Source organism: Rhyacophila brunnea, unplaced genomic scaffold (assembly GCF_057557595.1).
Source record: "Rhyacophila brunnea isolate RB1 unplaced genomic scaffold, BYU_Rbru_1.0 scaffold_5, whole genome shotgun sequence".
Taxonomy (NCBI): domain Eukaryota; kingdom Metazoa; phylum Arthropoda; class Insecta; order Trichoptera; family Rhyacophilidae; genus Rhyacophila; species Rhyacophila brunnea.
Window position 1 is genome coordinate 22,044,108 of NW_028233170.1, and position 23,327 is coordinate 22,067,434.

The window sequence follows — 23,327 nt, forward strand, 5'->3', positions numbered from 1 at the left end:
AATGGGCTCAATATATAATATTTAAAATAATTCCAAAGACATCTTTATCTAATCAATAACAATTTTATAAATCATGTCCTTTTTAAATCTAAATAAGAAATCGATTCATAAAAAATATGCAAATTTAACATTTTAATTAAATTGCATTTTAAATAATCTCAATGGAATTTGTGTAAAATAAGTAGAAAAATAATGGATACTATGTATGAATGTTTAATAATACATACAATATGAAATTTACCTAGATAAAAAGATAATGTAATTTTCAAATACGAAAACACATATAAGTATATTATTAATTAAACATAAGACACTTTAAAAGGACGGAATGCAATAAACTAAAGCCACTTTCTACTGATATTTATGACAAATAATTTCCTTTACCTACCAGCGGCACCTAGCGGAAAAATAATTTGATTTTAAAAAACTTCGATTTTTATAAAAATATCAATGTGTATAACTTGAAATCTTTTTTATTTAAAATATAATTATAAAAATATTATTAATAAAAAAAAAACTGAATTTGTCAAAAATCTCTTAGGCGATGCTTAGAAAACTTAATAAACTAAATTTTAATAATAAATATGACCATAAAATATATGTAATAATAAGATGCGGTGTGATTCAACAAATTCACATTTAATTACATTTTTTACAATTGTTAGTTTATCTTTGACTTAAAATAAAAAATATTTTTCTTTTTCAGTTTTCAGATAAATATTTATTAATTAATACCTACAGTTGAAATTGTAGATTATCAAAAAATTGTCTCAAATTGCAAGCTTCGTATTTTTCCGCTAGGTGTCTCTGGTAGGTTAAGACATCACCTTAAATGCATCAACTCTTTTTTAAACACATATCACATTAATTATTGTTCATGTGCTCCTGATATAAAAAAAATATTAAGTATGCATGTAATATTTTATTCAAAAATTTTTAAATCTTTTAACAGAAGTCTGCAAAGCATTGAGAGTAGGTCTTATAAAATAGACAATCTTTGAACAATATTATTTTGGATTGTTGACAAAAAAACTACAATTTTATTCACTTTACAACGTGGAAGACAATCATGCAATAACGATGAATCAGCTGTATTCAAATATTGATTAACAAACCCCGATTATTATGTTTGATATCCGAACTTATTTAATACTTTATTAAGTCCCTTTTGTGTTCACCAGTTTATAAATAATAACTAATGACAACCACAGCTTTTAACAACCATATTCTTATACTTTTTCAGAATAACATTTGAGTCATCCAAGAAGTACAAAACTGAGATTGGAGTCAATTTCGTTGGAGCACAGCAGGGTTTTGGCACCTGAAAAAATTAACATGCTAAACTTCTTATTTCATCACCTCATTGATTAAAATCATCCTCGAATGCCCACAATCATAAGCCATCAATGAAAGCCCATCTTGAATAGTGAATTATGTATGCAGTAGGAACAGATCACACAAGAATCCTGATAATAAATAATGTTTACCAGCAATATAATATTATATTACCGAGATTGATACATCATGTTTAGTCTTATCCAAAATCATGAAAAACTCACAAACCTTTTCGGAGAATTATTACAAACAAACAACACCTAATTTTATTATGTAACCTAAGGCAGTGTGGAGAGAAATGATAATTAAAAATAATTTTCTTACAGCTTTTATCGCGCCTGTACGCGTTGCATGGATTTATTTGCAGCAATAGTGTGTACATATTTTAAACTATCGCGATAAAAAAGTGCTGACTGTCTCGCCAATCTCATTCTTCAAGAGTAAGCGAGACACGATGTTGTCATTTTATGGTACTATTTGACAGGTCGTGAAAATCGGTTAACCTCAAAATGAGTCTGCGTGGTGTAATTCGTTTTTTTACCGGTAGGTTCGCTACTATCGTTTTATTGCGCAGGCGCAGATGTAGAACAAATCTCTACTGTCGCATGAAAATTCAGAAGCTCTCGAACTTTTTTGATTCATGCAGGCAATCTTGCAACTTGCATGATAATACATGTTTACATGTGCATTTTCTTGTTGTGGCCGCGATAATACGTACTGTCAGCAGTAAATCCATTTACATGTAAACAGGGTATAAGGCAGTGTGGGGAGAAATGACAATTAAAAATGATTTTCTCAGAACTTTACGTTAAACTTCTTATCTACTAAAATGTGAAATAGTAGTTGAATGGATTCTTTCGCATTAATTCACATTATGTGGTGTTATCAAACGAAACTCCTAGCACGAAAACGTTTCAAATTCCAAATCAGTAATCTAACCACAAATTTAAAAACATCATTAGAACATCCCTGACGAAAGTTTACCAGCCCTGCTTACAAAATAATATCACATATAAATGTTCCGCAAACGAACGCGTCGCTCGACAGATTTCATTCATACAGGGCTAAGTACCTGAACGCCTTCTTGGAAATGGCATGCGACCTTGAATTCTGCCGGCGTATTTTATCGTTGAGAGTTTCAAAAGCCTTCCGAGCGTGAACGTACCCCCGCCCTTAGATTTTTTTCGCAGAGCTGTCAGATCAAAAATGTGTGTTATCAATACTAAATGTGCCCTGATGTCCTCACTTCCCAAACCTGAAGTAATGTCCGATGAAGGATCTTACCAGCCGACATGCGAGTCATCCTCGGTATTAGTGGGTACACAAAAAAAATTGTTTTTGCGCAAATCCTGGATATTAAAAAAATACAAAAACCAAAATCCTGTGATTAAAAAAAATCTATCCAGACTTGCAATCTATTGTAATACCTAATAATTAAATGTTATTTTACCTGTGTAGGATTCAATAAATGCACCAAAGTTTGCACAATAGCATGATTCGTTGCATTCATGTGAGCGTTAAGCGGAAAATTGCATTCTCCACTGCAATAAAACGCACCGTATCCATCGGGTGCTATAATCCAATCCTGTCAATAAATCGAAATTCTTTATATTATAATATCCACTTTAAATGTGGTGAACGTCACAAAAATTGAATATTTAAGACTACTATGACAATCAATCAATTTAGTGACTTTAATTGAAATTATAAATTAATCAAACTGAATATTTGAGATATAGAGGATTAAACTGGTACAAGTTATCACTCAAATGCACAATACTCATCTCATAAGTGAAATCACACCATTAAAGTAACAATGATTGATTTTAATAAGTAAATTAGGAAAATTCATTATAAGAAAGATGAAGATGGACAGAATTCTTACCTGCCATTCTAGATCTTTGAAACTAACGTACAAAGTTTGTATTTTACAACTTCTAGAAGACAAATGAGATGGAGTGGAATCTAAAAATAAACAAATAATACATCATTAAAATACGAAGGTCCATTATAAATTAGTAGTATCGTATAAACAAACAACATTCCAAAATAAATATTGACATATTATCTCTCATCCTTGAACAGCCTTGAAGTGTCGATAATTTCATATTGAAATAAATACTTCATTATATATTTTATTTCTTTTTGATGCATCACAATACCAGTGGCGAAGGGTGGAGGTAGGCTGTTAAGATCCAACATAAATAGCGAACACTAAACATTGTCAGTCAATCAAAACAATTGAACTAAGACTATAATGTGTAGATATTGTTTGTTAGTTTTTAAAATTCAATTAAACCCTGCCTAATCCAAGCCTGAGTAGATAATAGTGAAAGTGAATCTTCGTTTAATATTAAAAATATCTAAAATTATGCCATTAAACCAAACATAATTTAAGAAATTTTAGAGATAGAAAAATATTTTTTTTCGATTGTGGTATGGTTTAGTCAGGGCTTAAGGTGACGCATCAGTGAAACGCCAAATAATTTTCAACTGTACGCGCGACGAAATTTTGTACTCGCTTCGCATTCATTGAGAGAACGTCGAGTCAGACATACGTCACTTTGCTGCGTGATGGCGACGGGCCAATTAATTCTAAAATCGTGTAAAGATGACTAAAAACGTTACCCATTTACTTTAAAAAGAAAACATGTCAATGAATATATTATTATTGTTACTAATAGAATAATAAACAGAACATAAAATGGACGTATGTTGGATTTATATGAGAAATAATATTTCGTTTGACAGGCGTCTTTTGCACCCGCGACCCGCAATCCGCACATCGCCTAGCAACGATCTTTTTAGACCGTGCCTCAACTAATGCATGGCCTTAATGAATTTTAAAAAAACTAACCAACACCATCTGTAATATTATGTATTCTTAATTCAACGAAAATAAATAAGTATGACTGAAAAAGTATGCACTATTTTTGTTGGATCGCCCATATCATACTTAAACTATTGTGGTTTGGTTTAGGTGAGGTTTAATTGAATTTTAGAAACGAACCAGCACTATCTGCAAATTGTATTCTTAGTTCAATGAAAACAAATAAGTATGATTGACAAAGTTTAGTGTGCACAATTTATCTCGAATCTTAACAGCCTGCCTCCACATTCGCCACTGCACAGTACAACATAATATAAAAGAAAAATTAAATATTTTAGTGATTAATTCATAGAGAAGTCGTCCCTGGCTGGACTAGATATTGCATTACCAACCTGTGAAAGGATTTCTCGAATACGACTCGGACACGCCATAATTATTATTGTTGCCCTTTTTATGCTTGCGTGCGTCTCTTTTTTTCCTCGTGACAACTTTCTCGTTCAAGCCGGCTGAAGCTTTTAAAAATGCAACCATGAAGGGTTGCTTCTCGTCCTCTCCTTTGGTATTGACAAGTCCAATCTCTTCAGGACGGATTTCATGTTCTAAAACAGATTATTAAATTCATATTTATCTTATAAGGCAGGTATGTCCAACTTCAAGTAGACTGTGATCTACTATCAATATCAAATCTGACAGTAATCTATCACACTCTTTCTCCCAACCTTGTTTTTCACCATCACAAAAGATACTGATTTTTTTATTCATTGTGAAAATGATACGTTTTGGTCGTCTTTTGGGCACCCAATGCATCCATCGACAAACTATTCACCTACTTTGAAAAAAGCCTGCGCAACGATATGCTTCGGTTTAAAACGCAGGGATTCACATCTTCTCTTTCACCCACTCCTGCAGCAGGCCTCGAATGATGCAATTCAAATCAAGTGATACGACAATATCACAGAGGTTTATTCATGGTTAAGTTGAAAACTACTTTCACATCATCTGACTATGGAAATAATAATAGAAATAATAAATGCTACCCCTCCAAATTTTAATGAAATCGTATTTTATTACAACTGAATGTATACACTTTTTACATTCCACAATTCAATTCCTACGGACATGTCGTACAATTGACCAGAATCTATCACATGATCGACCAGTCGATCACAAGACAAGTTCGATAGTTTTGACAGAAAATAAGACATCGACGGCGAGCGATACAATGGACTTGACGTACATGCAATCGGCAATAACGGTAACAGTAATCACAATTATTGCATTCGGTAATTCGTGTACATTACAAGAAATTGTTCCATCATAGGCACCTCTATTATAGAATTTACCACAAACAGGAAATATTAGATATTTTAAATGACAATTTAAAATTTAAAAACAAAGCAAAACTATCCTCACTATACTATGGAAATAAATGATTCATGTATCGACACCTCCTACGTATAAGGTCGGAACTACAAAATGCTAACTTTTCAGAAGTCTTTTTTTTTATTTTATTTTTGTATATCCCACATTTATCGTTTTTTTCCCTTCTTCAAGTTCTTAAGTCCCTTGAAAATCGTAGAATCGGGGTTTCACTGTACATAGTACATGTTCCGTTGAGATAAAAATTAAATAAAAAAGAACAAACTTCGACAATCTAAGGGACATAATATATGCATTTCAACAAGTCGTTAGCAGCAGTAAGGTATATGTACTTAACATAATAGCGCCTGTACACGTGCATGGATTTACTGTCGGCAATAGAGCTTATTTTAAACTATTATGACAATAACTCCAATCTCATTCTTCAAGAGTAAGCGAGGCGCGATGTTGTCATTTTATAGTACTATTTGAGAGGACGTATTGAAAATCGGTTAACCTCAAAATGAGTAGTTCATTTTTTTTCCAGCAGGTTCGCCATTATCGTTCTACTGCGCAGTTACTTGTGCGTTAAAATTCAGAAGCTTCCAAACTTGTTTGATTCATGCATGCAACCTTCCCATCTGCAGGATAATACATGTTTACCCATACATTTTCCCGTTTTAAACGTGGTATAATAATAAAATTACCCACCAGGTTTTGAATGTAGATGCACCGACATGTACAGACCCTTATTATTGGAAGGGAAAGCAACCCATTCTATGAAAGCTGAAGTAATATTTATTTCAATCCATCCCTCTTTGGCAGCACTAGTGTTTTTTGCAGTAACTAGCTCTAGCTCCAACCCCCTAAAACCGATCAGAAAATAGAATATAAAGCACAATCAATAGCAATGACTATAGTTCAGTTCTGCGTTGAAACAAAATAATACATATTATATCAAAGATCTCGGAAGCATATTTTTCCAACGGTACCTTCATCAATAATCAATTAAAGGCGGTTTAATGATAGATGACACAGATATGTAATTTAATACAGTATAACCTCGTTTTTACGTGCCCGGAATTCACGCAATTCCCGGCAATTGCGTGTATTTTTTTCAGTCCCGATGTATTTCAGTACATTTAATACCCGCATTTACGTTTTTCTTTCCCGCGATTTACGTCGGAAATATTCAAAATATGCGAGTTACGCGCACTTGACAATGATTGGGTCGTGACATTCGAACGATTTTTCAATAAAAATTTTAATTGAATGTTGTTTTTTAATAAAACGTTATTTTTTTAGAAACATAAAATTTAAATGTTCTTTTTTTCAATACCCCCCTTTTACATTTTCCCTCCAATTAGGTTTTTTTTCTTCAGTCCCTTAAAAAACGTAAAATAGGGGTTATACTGCATGTCAATCTAGGTATTTAGGGAAATTAATTCAACACTATTTCAGTTTGGTAAATCTACAAAATACTCCATAAAGACAACATAGAGTATTTCATTAACATTTGATTTGAAACAAATAATTATCAAGACGAGGCAGTCTTAGTAGGTTGGATTTTTTTGTTTTGTTGTAGGGTGCTTTTGACGATAAGGAGTACGTACAGTATCTTTACCAAAAAAATCTGACATCATATTTTTTTAACTAAAAATTTACTGGCCATATTCAGTCATGCTGCGTACTTAAAAAGTCAAAAAGATTTTACATTACCGAACCACATAACTAAATAAATACACTGAGTAGTTCATGAGCGCGCTCACAATGGCCGAGCGGTTTACACGTCGGTTTATAATGTCGTGGGTCCCAGGTTCCAATCCTAGGTCTGGCAAGTTCACATATTATTTTTGAATTTGTGTTTGGTGTGTATGGACCTAATAGGTTGAGCGAATGGCTAACATCCATTTCTCATAAAAAAACAAAAATCAGTTAATAAAAACCTCCGCTCTGTGGAGGCCCATATGATCCTAGTGGGACTGGACGCAGTCAAAAGAAGAAGAAGAGTTCACAACCACACATTTCTTCTGTTTTCTTAAAATCTCATTTAAATTCCCGTGCCAACACAAAATTTGAATGTATTATTTATTACTCTTAGCATAGAGATAGATACTAAGGAAAATCTTAGTACATAATATACCATTTTCTATACAATACTTACTATCAGAAAGACAATAAGTGATATGAATTTGAAACAAATATTTGAAAAATAATAATTTTCAGACATTATTAAGTACATATTTATCCTTTTTATCAATAGAAATTAAATAATTTAATATTGGGAAAAAAGTATCCTAAAAACCAGGTATATTTTCCAGGAAAAAATACCTAAGTGGCAGGTATTCCAAATCTTTGGCAAATTCTTATCCTCTGAGTACCTACCTACTTAATGGAAAAAAAGGTCAGGTAGTTATCTAAGTGGGGAAGACAAATAATTATTGAAAGCTTTACAGCTTTGTGGACAATAAATACTTATTATTAATTTTATTAAAATTAAAAAGTAGTCAAACTTGAAAAGCCATAGAAATAAGTGGGATAAATATTCAAACTTCTTGAAAATGAGAAATCATGAATAAGTACTTCAGAGAGTTAGGATTAAAGAGCTTCAATTAATAAAAAATGTTTTCTGAAATAGATGTTTTCGTACCATCAAATAACTATTTATAAATTAAAACTGTCACATAGAATTTATAATTGCATACCTACATATTTAATTTCGAAATTGATTTACTCAATTTGGTTACCAATACAATTGGATATTTTTGATTTTCAGTTCATTTCTTATTTTACCTTTTGTCTTAATTTAAAAAGTTGGCTATGGTTGTTTCATAGAAAGTTTAAACCGGTGATGTCCAATCTTTTATAAGCAGAGGGCTACCATTACTAAGTATTTGCACTAAATGAGTAATAATTTTTGGTCAAACAAATTTAGATAATCTTCGTGAAATTTAATGAGGTTGCCAGCAACTTGTGCCAGTGTGGACACAGCATTAAGTATACCAAAAATATGACTCATTGGGAGTTATTCAAAAAATGTAATCAATTTTGTTTAGGTACCTACGCCTTCAAATATCTAATCTGGCTACAAACGCCTGCAAACTACCGGTCGCACATCACTGGTCTAGACCAAAGTCAACTGATAACTCAAATGAAACCTTTAGAACATGGTTTCCCAAACTATGGGTCGCAACCCACTAGTGGGTCGCGAGCGAATATTGAGTGGGCCCTCGCCACTGTATACATGAATTAAAAAAAATAGGAAGTGATAAATTTGATATTTCATTCAGCTATTTATAATTTCTAAAAATTGAAATAAACTTAAGTTATGGAAAATATTGTGATAAAATAATAATAATGTGAATTGCCAATGCACTACAGATGGCAGCTGGAAAAAGCTTATGTTGTGGAAAAGTTGTATTGAGAATGGCAAGTATGATTGTTTTGAAACACTTGAAACTTTTATTATTGAAAACCAAGTGCAGCCTAAGATGAACGTACTGTCTGAAATTTCCAGCCATTTATCACTGTTAATAAATAACTTTGACGACTATTTTGGGGAAGAGATGAAAAAGTTTGATTCGTTGCGTTGGATTTGTAACCCATTTCAAGACGACTTACCAACTAGTATGTCAACAAAAGCAAGTGAAGAACTCATTGATTTATCAGAAGATACGTCACTGAAAAATAGTTTCAATCGTAAACAGTTAACGAAATTGTGGCTCTCAGTTGCTGATAATTTTATTATCCTTGCCTATTCGATGAAGCTATGAAAGTCCTCCTCCTCTTTACTACCTCATATCTATGTGAGGTCAGATTTTCGGCTATGGTTAACATTAAAACTAAATACCGAAATAAATTGGATATATCAAAATCACTGCGATTAAAAGTAACTAAAGTTGAAGTTGATGCTAAAACTGTAATGAAGAAAAAAAGAAACAAATAGATCCTTCCCATTGAAATAACTTTGTAAAAAAACCTTGCAGGTGTAGGTATTTAAGTAATGATTTTTTTTAATTAAGTTGTGTTTCTTATTTCAACAGTCTTTCATTCATATTGGTAACACTTATAAAAAATATTTTTTTTATTTCAATTAGAACAAATAAGACAGCATTAAGTAGTTCCACGACTCGCCACTAGGGAATCTGAGCATTACCAATATATATGCCCTCTTTTCTCAAAGACAGCTAAGAGGTGGGTCCCAAGATTGGAAATTTTTGTTAGATGGGTCGGAGCCCAGTCAACTTTGGGAACCACTGCTTTTGAAGGTAAGTTATCCATTAGGTGCCAAATTTATTTTATTTTCATTAAAGCTTACCCTTCGTGGTCTACACTAATTATTTTATGTGCGCTGATGGCGTATATATCTTGAGGATTGTGTGTGGAGTAATTAAATGATTGATAAATGCGCAACTCAGCATTAAAAATAGTTTCCCCGGTTGGGACCTCCGACACGTCGAACCAAAGTTTACGGCCTCGTTCATGCCTCATTCCAACTCCATGATGATCTATGAAATTACAGACAAAATTAAATTAGCCATCAGATTTAAAGAAAGAACAATAACTTTAATTGCTTTGTTTATTAGTTCTAGGTTCAAAATTGCCGCCACTTACTTTTGCTTTGAAAGGTCATAATAACATCGCTTTCGTCGATTGCATGTAAATCATCGCCGCTCAAGCTTATTTCGGAGCTGCGGGTCGGTCTCAATTCATGCTCGTCTGCCAGAGATTTGTAAACATCCATGAGGAAAATAGGAGCAGACTTGTTCAAAGGCACATTCCTCGATCTCCGAGGCCTGTTCGGCAAGCCCAGTAAATCCAATATTTCATGTTCCACTATTAACTTTTCGCGGTGTGTCATGACTCTTTGAATTACAGTCTGATCTAGCCCATTATCGACATATAAGCCCGACAATGTCGCTTTAACAGCGAATATAATACTCAACGATATAATAACACGAATAAAATCTAAACAAACAGCCATGTCGGATTTGTTTAGATCCGATTTACAACGTCAAACGTGATAGAGGAGTCGCAAGATACTTCCATTTGCATTCCACCAATTCAAACATTCATGAAACATTCCATTCCTTCTGACAGGACTAGAGATGGGAATTTCAGTAAGTGCTATCAATACTATAATAACAAATAAATTGTTATTGCGTAGTTTCTGTTAATTTATGAGAAAATGTCATTCAAAAATTCAATTGGTTTAAAAGTCTAAAATATTTTTTTTTTTAAATAAATGTAATACATTAAAACCATGAATTACTTTTTGTAGCCTTAGAAAAAACTTAAGCAGCGTTTTATAAACATAACTCTATAAAATAATGTGTAAAAGGATGGGATTGCCAAATTCTCAATCCTCACGTTATAAATTTTTAAAAATGTGAGTTTGTCTTAAACGTCAATATTTTTAGATACCTAGGTAGGTACGTATAAAAATTTTAATACGTACTTTAAAATGTACCTAAATTGTCAAAAAAGTGCCCATTTATGTCGCTGATTCAGATCCGGCTCCAATGACCATTTTTATGGTGGCGCTTTTAGTAGTGGACTGTAATTTGAAGGTGATGCTGGTTTGTGGATTACGGATCATGGGGGGGAATTACACAGGATAGCAGACACTGACCTTTATGAGAGGGCTGGCGCGCGCTGGGGCCGGTTCGGTATTCATGCACTGTTAACAGGTCGTCGCTATAGGATTTGTTTCCCGAATATCCATTTTTGTCGAAATCGACATTTTAATGCAGTTCAATTTCTTTTATCGAACTCTACCGAAATCATTTATAAAAACAATATATTTTTATCTAGGAACAGAGATATTTTTTTAAAAAACCCGAATACGCCATGTTAAGTTACAATTACTCCGTGGTGTTCTCCCGAATGTCCAACTATTCGTACCTGAATATCCAAGTTAATTTCGGTCGAAATATATCTCTGGCTGAGTGTTTATTTCCCGAATATGACTTTAGCCAATCAAACCGCGCTCACGCCGTGCATCTCGCTCCCACATTCACGCTGTCTAGCTCTAAAACAATCACGCCCACTTTCATATTTTTCCGCCATCTGGAGACTTCTTTCAAATTTCGTCTTATTGATATTGTTTTTAACGTTACTATTGTTTTAATAGTGAATTCATCAAATTTGAAGAAATCATTCATAGCTGATACATCACCAGTTCACCCTGAACTTACAATAGAGTTGTGGAAGTGAGTATTTTAACCTAAATAACTGCATTTTGTTTTGATAAATGACACAAAATCCCAACGGTTATATGAATTCTACAGTATGACCCGGCAACTACTATGACGTAAAAAATAATTATTATTTCAAATTATTATTAATCAAACATTGTTTGTCTTTATTTTACTTTTAATCTAGGTATTTCTATGAAAATAAAGGCGATGCTATTATTTATTTTTGAATGCGCTGATAATTAATATATTAATATAATATATATGTTAGTAACTATTTATTTGGTGGATATTATATACTTAGGATATTGGTACCTACCTAATATTAGCAGCCAATGGTAATTAATTTATACATGCTATTATTTTGTGTTGTTGTTCCTTACAATAGTAAATATATAATATTTATTTGGTGGTTTGTAATAAGTTTAATTGTCAATTATATAAATATATATATATAGTAATATACAGATATATATAAATAGATTTTTTTTTTTGGAAAAAGTATTAATATAAAATTGTTAGCAAGTACGAGTAAGTACCATCATAAAATATTGGAGAAATGACCGTGACGTCGGTTAGTAATTGAAGTAGTAGATACCTTATAATATATTTTCTCAGAAGTGATTAAAAAAAAAAATGTAAGTATGTTCAATTATTAGAATGGTACATTCTTAAATCTTGTAAAATATTCGTTCAATAAAAAAATAGCTAATTACTTAAAAACTATTTTATTACTTAATCCGAAAAAAAACCGAAAAAAACGATTGCCGCGTGTTATTATTACATACGAACTTGGGTAATTACGATCATTAAGTATTTAAATAGTGGAGGTAATTATTAACAATTATCGTGTAAATAAATATAACATTTGAGGCGCGTACTTTTTGACCACTCAGTAATCCGTGAGCCGTGCAGCAATACGCTACGGTCTTAAATCCCGAACGTCCATGTTTTGTCCCGAATATCCATTATTCTGAGAGAGCGCTAAAAATTTCCCGAATATCCACAGTGAGTACTTGTAAATAAAACGCATTTTCCGTGCATTTAATGATTTATACCAGTATATTATTCTTGGAATCTATTCTTAGATAATGTTGCAATCATACTGTATAGAAAGAATGATTGATACATCTACTGATATTAAAATATACGACAGTGAAATTTGTTTTTCGTCTCCTGTAAAATTGACATTTGGTCTATTCGGGAAACAAATCCTATAGCGACGAGGTGGCTCACTTTTATGGATGATACGAGTATATGAGGTTGATGGATGATAGGTTGTATGAATGATGGACGCGATGTTCACTCAAACCGTAACAGACTTGGTGCAACGTAGGTCGAACAGATATGTTTTGAGTCACTCGGTAGTTAACGCGGTGCGACAACACGGTCGTGCCTGTTCGTTGTCTTGGGATAACTGCATGTAAATTGCAATCACGGTCTACTCATGACCCGTAACTGCCAGTCGCCCTGGTCTGGTGACAATAATAAACAAGGATTCGAGGGTAGGCGGGAAGAAAGGATGAGGACTAGCATTTGACCCAATCACATGCTTTGTTTTTTTTCCGCTAGGTGCCTCTGGTAGGAGAAGCATTCACATTAAGTATACCCAGTGTACCCAATTCAGCTATTGAACATACTGTTTCATACCTTCAAATATTATATGTTAATGTTATTCTCAATAAGTATGTACCTAGGTAGTTTATTTTCCTTTCGACAATTTACTTTTCAAATGAATATTTTTCATCAAACCTTTTCCCTCTTGAAAACGTCGGTCACTTTTGTTTTTATGATATGTAGATAGGTATAGGTAAATCATTCTACAGTGGCACCATAAGCGATCCGCGCGTGTATTGAATTGCTTGCGACAATGCCTGTTTCAATGCTAGCAAAAAATACCACTACAACTGCAAGGCGCATTTGCCGTACCATGGTGCCACTGTAAAACGATTTACCTATAATCTTTGCTTACTCTCATGTGGTATGGTTTTTCTTTAATCTCTTCATTTCTAGCTCTATTATAAAAAAAAAAATTCATGCACGTGCTAATTATTTGCTTGAATGCAATCATTACCTCTCCTGGCTCAAAACTGTTTCCTAGTCCTATTAGGTACCAATGGTGAGGGTTGCATGATCAATATGCCCCAGAGACAGATATACAATATGTTCAGTAATGTGGTCTGTATTTATAATCTGATTTTTTTAAAGCTAAATGTCATATTGTCAAGGAATTGAATAAATAATTTGTTTTAATTTCTTTTATTTTGTTAACTGTCAATTCATGGTGGAACTGCATTGTATTGTTGTTTTTATTTAATAAAACGCAATTTTTATTTAGTACTTATTCCACTTTTAATCAAGAGATTAGGACCGGTTTCGTCCGCCTCAGAGGGACATTCAGTTGAAAATGTCCCTCTGAGGCGGACGAAACCGGTCCTAATCTCTTGATTAAAAGTGGAATAAGTACTACATAAAAATTGCGTTTTATTAAATAAAAACAACAATAATTTGTTTTATTTATATTATATTGTACAATGTTTCCAATAAATAATGACAATAACACTAGTTACTTGTTATTAGCCCATCCCTAAAAATTGGAGAATGATTTTTTTGGCTGTCAAACAAATCTTGCCAGGTGTAAAAAAAAATATACTTACTTTCCCATCAAAAAGATGGTATTGCCAACTTTTCTTCCAAAACAAAACTTGGTAAACCCTCAATTAAATTGAGCTTCTTTATGAGCTGTTTATTGGCGAATTTAAAAGCGGGCGATTTGATGATTACACACAAAACTTTCCATTCGCTGAGAAGCCACAAGCCAGCGACTATTTTGACGAAACGAAGTTGGTTTTTTTACCGGGAGGTTGGTACTGCGCAGACGCAGTAGGCCCACACGCCGGCGTGTAGCGTGTAAAGTTGACCGGCTTTCAACTTTTCTGGATGGGGTGTTTACAACCTGCTTATTAGCTAATTCGATGATTACACTGGACGACTTTACAAGCAGATTGTAAATTCGCCAATAAACAGCTCGTAAAGAAGCTCAATGTAATTGAGGCTTTAAGCGTTAATTACATTGAGCTTATTTACGAGCTGTTTGTTGGCGAATTTAAAAGCGGGCGATTTGATGATTACACACAAAACTTTCCATTCGCTGAGAAGCCACAAGCCAGCGACTATTTTGACAGAACATAATTCGTTTTTTTACCGGAATGTTGCTACTGCGCAGACGCACTAGGCCCACACGCCGGCGTGTAGCGTGTAAAGTTGATCGGCTTTCAACTTTTCTCGGTAGAGTGTTTACAACCTGCTTGTTAGCTTATTGGATGATTACACTTGCCGACTTTACAGGCAGATTATAAATTCGCCAACAGCTCGTAAAGAAGCTCAATGTAATTGACGCTTAACTTTTAGATTTCAATTATTAATAGTGAATATCAATGCAGTATGAATTTAGAATATTGCATTCCTTACAACTTTCATTTCTTTAGTTACCTGCATGTTCCGTTTTATTTTAAATATTTCAAATAAAAGATCAAAAAGATATTTTGAAATCTTTATTTCGTGTTTAGACAAATTTTAATAATTAGGTACAAGATGTATGAGGTATCTACGTAATATTCAATAATATTATTAATACATACTATTGAATATGTTGTAGAAACGTTAATTTTCAAAATGTTAACACTAAAATTTCAGTGAATAATTTCAGATGCATAAAAAAATCAATCCATGTGAGTTATAATAATACTATTTATTAGTAACTTAATTTATTAAAAAGAAAAACATACTATTAATAATTATTATACTATAAAACTTATTATTAATATCATACTCAGGAATAACATTACAAGGAAGTTAATTAAGTACCAAATTTATTTTATATATTTCTCCATAAACTTTCTGTGAAATTCAGAACGGAGAGAATCATTTATAAAGTTATTGGCCTTCTTTTCAGGTTCAGATCTTGCACAGTTTTTGAACACAACATCATCATCCCATCGTCTTTTCACCTGAAATGTAATAGAAAAAAAACATTAGCATAACGGGAAAATAGATAATAATACAAAACTGATAAATAAATGAAAGTGATGGAAAAATGAACTCCACCGAGCATAGTAAAAAAGAGTCAATTCGGAAACTACGTTAATTTATATGTCATTATTGTTTTTTTTTTTCTGTATCTCAACACCAGATGTTTATCTTAAAATACATGTTGCATGTATTTAAAACTGAACTCTACCTACATTGCAATAAGGTGATTTTCATACAGATTTTTGTCAAATGTCTAAAACCTTTTTTTGAAAAAATACTCATTGTGTTCAGATATTGTATGGAGTGGTATATCCTGTAGATAAATCAAACTGCAAGTTGAATAAATGGTCTGTCAAAAACTGCTCCATAAAATGTAATACATAGTCCCTACATCAATGGCAAACATTTGAAATGATATCAATCTGTGTAATCGGAAAGGATTAAGACACCATACTTGATTCAGAAACTAAACCGATGGTACTATGTGACACACAAAGCCAACTAATCGCATTCAAGTTGTTCATTGTTCACATGCCAATGTATTATTGACAAGAATGATGATTCACAGTTCTGTCATTAATCAACAAAAATCGACTTGTAGGAACATGGCATAATGCATAAGCATCGCAGCAACACAGATGGTTCATTCCATAATAACTTATAATAATATATAATGATAATTAATAATGTCACTAACAATCAGGTTTCTACAAATATTCCACCATTTTGAGATAATCCCAAAAAATCCATCAAGCACATGCAAATAAAATAGGTATTTTCTTTTTGGAAACATATAACAAAAAGCCAATATCAAAATAAAGTGTCCTTAACGTCATTATGATCATTAAAAAATTATGTTTAAAATTAGTCGTAAAATATACAAAATGGTGACTGGTGAATATAAATGACTTATAAAAATTCGTGATACGAGATGGGAGGCAAGCCTGAGCGTCGACCGACCTGTGCAAACAAAGCAACACGACTGAAAGGTCTGTAATAGTATGTATCATAAATAATTCTACGAAAGCGAAATGAAAAATATTCAACAAAAACGGCCAATCGGGATAATATTAGTGACGAGACCATTATATTTAGACGATAGATCGAGGACAACGATAAATCGGGGAACGGTTAATGGGGATTATTTAACATTGTTCTTATGGGTGTTTGACGGGACTTTCAAAAATGAATGATCCGTGCGGGAAAACGATTTATGCGAGAACGGTAGATCGGGGTTTTACTGTACAATTTTTTTTGGCGGGGCGGAGATACAAGCTACGATGTTTACACATCAAAAACCTAGTCTGTGGCGTCCATAAACTCTGCTTCGGAGTAAAAATATATAATTTACCAGAAACGATTATGGTTAAGTTAACTCACCTTTAAATCAGCTTTGGGTGCTCCGGCAGAATAATTCAGCAGTGGATTTCCAGACAAAATATTTTCCATCCGAATGCGTTCATCCTCGTATCGCTTTTCAACTTCCTATAAAATCACAATTAAATTTTTATATAGATAGAATATACTTAATAACAATTATCAAACATTCTAAATGGAGATAAAATTAAGTATATCAATTCATTTTGTGTTCATTTCATCAATTGATTTTTTCTTTCATTAACCTAGTCTACTTTGACAACTTTTTTAATAAACTTTATACCTATACTAATTATTTATATACTATCTATATCTACTGCGATTATCTCCGGCCTTAATTGACCCATTGCAATCTATGTTTTGAAACTTTTTTTGGCCATTCAAATCAAGGTTATTTTTACGTAGGTACAATAATCTGATACTAATAACCAACTCTAAAGATACAAAATTACTGGAATGTTTTAGTAAACATACACGTAATAAAGATGCCTTATTATCACAGAACATATAATAAATAGAATTCTCATCCCCAAAAATGCTGGAAAATTATATATATAACTTATTTGTCATATTGGAACAGTAACGTGACTTTCCGTAAGTAAATATAATTCATCAATAGGTATACAAATCAATTGTTTTGAATAAAAGTATTTCCAATATTATCCCGGGCTGAATCTTTTGAAGAGTTTGTAAATATTAACAATCCTGTAAAATTGTGAATAACAGTTCTTATGTGAATATGTAACCTAATACAAGTTGCCATTTTCTTATTTAAAAAAATCAATGCCGCCAACGTAGTTCATATTATTTATTTCTATAGTTACCAATTCAACGATATTAATCCTTTCTATGCCGCAATTAGTTAATAGGTGTAATTAACGTAAGAATTGGTGTAATTACGGCGTGTAAATGCGCTTTAGGCAGTTACACGGTTAAAAAGTATAAAAAGCTCATATTTCATGCTTCATTTATTAAAATAGTTAATTTGATTTACTTGTATTACATAGGTACCTACTTAAACAGTAACTGATTGATGAATATTACCTTCTTAGTATTCTCCAAAGCACGCTCTTTTTTGATGCGGTTGAGTTCAGCGAGCAATGCAGCGGTGTCATCATCCGAATCGTCAGAGTCTGAAGAGTCGCCTTCAATCGGGTCATCGGCATCGAGACTGGCAGCAGGAACCTGATCCAGCTTCGGTCGTTTTATCGTACTTTCTACTCTTCGCCCAGCAGCTGCGACTGGCTTACCATCTTTCTCCCTCTCTTCGAGTTCTTTGCGAAAATCGCGAGTTCGCAGCTCATCGGTCGTTCCTTGCCCCTGTTCCCTAGAATACAACAAAATAAATAGATTACAGCTCCCAAATAATAAACAATATTGAAGCTCTGTTGTTCATAGTACGGTGATGGAAATATTACCTGAATTTAAGCTTCGTATGACCTGGTAAATCACGGCTTGAATATTGTCTTGAGATGGCACTTAAATCCTTCTCACCACGGCCTGACCCGCCTCTTGCTGGATCAAAAGTAGGACGCGCGGCTGTGGTCATTTTCTATGTTCACAAAAATAATACAACAACGAAACGAAAATGTATTTTTTTGGAATCTATTCCTTCATTCAATCCTCAATGTCACAATCACGATGCAATATGCAATATGCAATATTGACAGATACACAGTGGCATAGACTAATGAGACCAAGACCATAGACGAACCAGCCAGGGAAGCAGTGCTGCCAAGTCAACATTTTTAATTTCAGTAGAATGTGTAAAAAAATTCAGTAGATTCGACAAAATATCAATAGATTTCTGTTTTAAGAAAAAAATTTCGCCGCGGGCCGCAGATTCCCAAGTTTTCAAAAATGGCTAATTTTTTTCCCGGCTGGTGGGAATTTTGTGAAATGAAGAAATATCAGTAGATTTCAGAAAATATCAGTAGATTCAGTATATTGCCAAAAATATCAGTAGATCTACTGAAATTTCAGTAGACATGGCAACGCTGCGTGAGGCAAGCCTTCTGTATTGCCAAAAAAAAAAATATATATATATAATTTCTTTACTTTACCGTCATTGTTACAGATAGCTTTTCTCTAAAATCATTTTTTTTCATTTGAAAGAAAATAAGTCTCGTAGGTACCGCGTTTTTTATGAAAATAGTTAAATCATTAGCCACGTGAAGGGAACACTTTTCGGGAATTTAAAGGATTTGGGAAAAAGGAAAAGTCTATTTTATTTACACATTATCTCTATCTATGATTTCCACGACTGGCAGCCCTGTGTGGGAGGGTGCCGTTTGATGTTTATATTTCAGATTTCCTCGTAAAAGTGGTTGAAAGATGTTATTTTAGTATGTAACTAAAATACAATGCCTTTCAATAAAATTATTAAGTCCCTGACAGCCAAAAAAAGTAATTCTCTCAAATCGCCAGAATCTCGCAGCAACACAAATGACATAGTGAGTTCTACTTTGAAGTCTGACATGGTGTTATTGCTCCATTTATAAATAATATCGTGTTTTATATTGGCTGTACCCTTTTGTGGAAAATGTGTAATATTAAAATTAAAATCAAATAAGTGTGTCTTTTCTTTCCTCTATATCAAGTCATCTGGCTCGAAGTAAAATACGTATTAATAATTATTAACCTTTTATATGACCCACTTGTTAACCACAATTTCACCAACTAGCTATGTAAATAATGCTATATTTAGATGATAGATTTAACGCCAACGCTTTTTGATTCAGGTTATCAAAGAGAAAATGTCCAAAATGGATCCAATGGACTTTGAAGGGTTCGTTACCAAAAACAAAACAATACTTCAAAATGACCCGTTAAGAGAAATCCTACTCTATCCTCCTGATGATGTTTCGGTTAGTATATAGACAGAAATCTTTATTTATTGAATTATAATAGTATAATGATTTGATTACTTAACTGTTTTATTGTGCTATAGTGTGTAGTGCTTCCGAGGAGATGGCGTACTGTCAACACAACAGTTCCCGATGCTCGAATTGCCGCTACTTGTCCGCTTTTAACACGTCAAGCACTCCTTAGCTACGCCTCCAGTTGGAATCTTGTCCATTTTAAATACAGTTCATACTCCGGTTCTTATAGTGACTTGCCTAGGTTGGTATCTTTATTATCTTTACATCATGTATTCCATTGAATATCATTTAATTGAGTTTAAACCAGTGTAATAAAAGGAGGAATACGATTACTGAAGTGACATGAGTTACGGGTGGTACAGCAATTTCGCTGGTAGAGTGAATCCGGCTAATGTGTAATGAAAAACTGTCGTAACAGATTTGAAAATCGAAAAACAAAATACATCCACACTTTCCTCCAAAAGACGAACCGTTCGGTTAACAGCAAAGCACATTACCAAATACACCATTGAGGCCTTGGCAAATATGAAGTTTTTCTGTACACTTTGCCAGAAATTAGATAAATAAGTAGTTTATGATATCGTTTACTTGTTTCCGATACAAGATTTTTTTTTGAGTATGTACTAATTATAGAGTGGAACCTCGATTTTACGTGCCCGTAATTCACGTTTTCTCACTATTCGCATAAAGTTTCAACATTTTTATTTCCTGCATTTTACATTTGAAATACATATTTATTTTAAATTTATTGTAACACTTTCCATTACGTTTATATACACGTAAATGCACGAAAATTATTGAAATTTTAAGTTGAAGACACCTGACATTTTTATAAATACGCCTGCTGTGTAAGCCCAGTCGCACAATGAAAATCGTCTCATCCGGGATAATAGTCATAAATCAAAACTGACCGTAATATGCCACTTTCTTATGTGCGTATAGCAAGGCCTTGCGAGGACAATGACGTCACTCACCAAGCTAAAATAAATGATGAAGTGCGACATTTTGGGATGCGCTGCCTGTGGAAAATAGTTGCATGTGCCTCCAGATGTTTTTTTCAAACTAAAAAGTCGCATTCGACCAATCTGCGGAGCTCCATTTGGCAACGTGTGTTTTGTGAATAATGATGACGTCACATCAACATATTCAACACATTGCGGGCGAAACGAGTTTTGATGTGAGAGCCGGCTAAGTGTCTATGCATATATGCATTCTTTTTTTATAGACACGGCTGCAGTGTACGAGGTTAAGTTCATAAAACACGGTTGGCGGGCGATCTTTTAATTTTCTTATTTTAGCCAGCATGGGCATATTATGATATTTTTCGTCATTCTCTGTTTTGGCTCGAATACTACGGTCGCATTTTTAATTTTTGTTATTTACATCATTTTGTATATTAAGTTATTTTGTATTCTTTTTTTTTGTTTACATCCATTAAAACAATGTCAAAAAATTCAAACCTTCAAATCAATTTATAATATTACACGAGAACAAACCAAAAACATGCAACAAACCAATTATGATTTTTTAATAAAAAAAATATTTATTTTAATTTTTCAATTACATTTTCTCGCTATTTACATTGTTTTTTGTGAGTTCCTTCATAACATAAAATTGAGGTTTCACTGTATATGCAAAGACTAACTGTATTAGATATTATATCACTAATACTATCGACCGAAGGTACTTGATGGAATTTGAATTTAAATTACATTGACTTGACTAACACACTTTTTGCGAGGAATGATTGTTAACCATTCATCCAACCCATTTGGTCCTTGAGATTGAATGTACATTAAAAATATAACATCCAATTTTTGATGGCCACAGGATCAAACCTACAGAGACAGTGCTCTACCAACTAAATTAGAAGACATGCAATAAACAATGAGACTGCTCATTTTAAATGAATTTCTCCTAGTGACCTAGACTGACCAAATGGGGTTTAGCAGTGTTTTTTTTTTTTTGTAGTAATGGCCAAAGTTTACTTTTACAAATGTAATTCGTAGGTAAGCTAGGTATCTGTTTATTTTGACAAGTGCAAACCGGCATTAGTTTACTTTGCTGATTTGCATTACGAAAGTTGTTATTTGTTTTGCAAACATCTATTGCGATTAAAAGCGGCACTGGTACAGTATTCATACTACTGCTAGGGTATAATAATCGTATCTTTAAATTATGCTTGTACAGGATATTGTGGTTTCCTGCAATGCCCGTCCCATGTTTACTCTTTCCTTGTTTGAATTCAATATGGCTCGTATGTAATATGCCAATGACTGTTGCTTAGTTAATAATGCTTCAAACTACCAATCTATCATGTAGATTGTAGAAGATCTCATATTCAAATTCTGACTAAACAGAAAATCAGTATTTCTTTAAAATAAAATTGTGTATGTATTTTAATCCAGAGTATAAATGTTTGTTACATTCTTTCCTCCCACATACTTTGTAAAAATGTAAACAGGAATTGGGTGAATACTAACGACCATTAATAAGTAAATTATATGAATAACGATATTGTAAGGTCCATAAATATGTTTTTGTTTACAGAACGCTTGATTTTGATTCTCTTAAAGAAGATGTATATGAAATAGACACAGATGCCGAAGTCATCGATCAAAATCATAAATTATCAAAGAATGATTCCATAACCAAGCAAGGTTTCCTTCTGAAAGGTCCAGAGATTGGATCAGACCGAATTTTTCAAAACTTAGCCTCCAAGTCTTTCAAGAAAAGGTATTGTTACTTGAGACAAGACGTTGACGGATCGTATGTATTGGATATCCTCAAAGATGAAAAGAAGGATGACGTTAAACATTCTATTGTTATGGACTACTGTACGGACATTGTTAGAGTGAGTAGAAGAATCATCTCTCTGTGGTATCTATAAGTTAAATTATAGAACTGTTTTAATTCTAAGTACATAAAAAATATTACAACATTCTGACCTTTATTAAATTCTTCACCTTGACGTCATGTTATCTTGACCATGTATATGAAATGTTTAAAAGATGGACAATACAGTTCAATCGTTATCATAATATAACAATGCCACTAAGATAATAATTTTGTTTGAATTTTCGTGGGTCTATCTTTTAAAACTCAGACTGATAATTTTTTATTTTAGAATATTTTCTATACCATTCCAAAAAACCACATATTATGTATTGTTAAAATCTATCAAAAAATATATACATGTGCAAATATTTATAACAGTGATGCACAGCTATTTTATAAAGTAGGGCAAATTTATTCATTTTCGAATTTATTGTAGCATAGGATACAAGTGTTTTATTTAGACATGAATTTTATCTC

At 32.9% G+C, this 23,327-nt stretch overlaps 3 protein-coding genes across 3 annotated transcripts in view; 1 reads left to right on the plus strand and 2 right to left on the minus strand.

Moving 5' to 3' along the window:
• Positions 1–703: 703 nt before the first annotated feature.
• On the minus strand, positions 704–10,582 carry gbb (TGF-beta family member glass bottom boat). Its single transcript, XM_085955558.1, has 7 exons — positions 10,139–10,582; positions 9,843–10,032; positions 6,236–6,390; positions 4,558–4,764; positions 3,221–3,300; positions 2,786–2,920; positions 704–1,321 (listed from the first exon to the last, which is right to left on the minus strand). The coding sequence occupies exons 1-7, from the start codon at positions 10,506–10,508 to the stop codon at positions 1,196–1,198; spliced, it is 1,263 nt and encodes a 420-aa protein (XP_085811684.1). The 5' UTR covers positions 10,509–10,582; the 3' UTR covers positions 704–1,195.
• Positions 10,583–15,328: 4,746 nt separating this feature from the next.
• On the minus strand, positions 15,329–18,805 carry c12.1 (spliceosome-associated protein CWC15). Its single transcript, XM_085955296.1, has 4 exons — positions 18,549–18,805; positions 18,175–18,457; positions 17,134–17,238; positions 15,329–15,731 (listed from the first exon to the last, which is right to left on the minus strand). Exons 1-4 carry the CDS (start codon positions 18,677–18,679, stop codon positions 15,594–15,596), a joined length of 657 nt encoding a protein of 218 aa, XP_085811422.1. The 5' UTR covers positions 18,680–18,805; the 3' UTR covers positions 15,329–15,593.
• Positions 18,806–19,396: 591 nt separating this feature from the next.
• Positions 19,397–23,327, plus strand: part of Ziz (dedicator of cytokinesis protein Ziz) — a 61,311-nt gene continuing 57,380 nt past the window's right edge. Inside the window, exons 1-4 of the mRNA XM_085955833.1 lie at positions 19,397–19,583; positions 19,872–19,997; positions 20,081–20,253; positions 22,563–22,866. Of these exons, the coding sequence (XP_085811959.1) occupies positions 19,494–19,583; positions 19,872–19,997; positions 20,081–20,253; positions 22,563–22,866 (693 nt within the window). The 5' untranslated portion in view covers positions 19,397–19,493. The remainder of the gene's footprint in view (positions 19,584–19,871; positions 19,998–20,080; positions 20,254–22,562; positions 22,867–23,327) is intronic.

What these genes read in the sequence shown, in the direction of transcription:
- gbb (XM_085955558.1), bottom strand. Translation starts at nt 10,508, where the DNA reads ATGGCTGTTTGTTTAGATTTTATTCGTGTTATTATATCGTTGAGTATT. An exon ending in TATGACCTTTCAAAGCAAAA is followed by an intron (nt 10,033 to 10,138) that starts GTAAGTGGCGGC and finishes GTAATTTCATAG; the next exon opens with ATCATCATGGAGTTGGAATG. An exon ending in TTCGAGAAATCCTTTCACAG is followed by an intron (nt 3,301 to 4,557) that starts GTTGGTAATGCA and finishes GTTTATTTTTAG; the next exon opens with ATTCCACTCCATCTCATTTG.
- c12.1 (XM_085955296.1), bottom strand. Translation starts at nt 18,679, where the DNA reads ATGACCACAGCCGCGCGTCCTACTTTTGATCCAGCAAGAGGCGGGTCA. An exon ending in CATACGAAGCTTAAATTCAG is followed by an intron (nt 18,458 to 18,548) that starts GTAATATTTCCA and finishes GTTGTATTCTAG; the next exon opens with GGAACAGGGGCAAGGAACGA. An exon ending in CTTTGGAGAATACTAAGAAG is followed by an intron (nt 17,239 to 18,174) that starts GTAATATTCATC and finishes GTGATTTTATAG; the next exon opens with GAAGTTGAAAAGCGATACGA.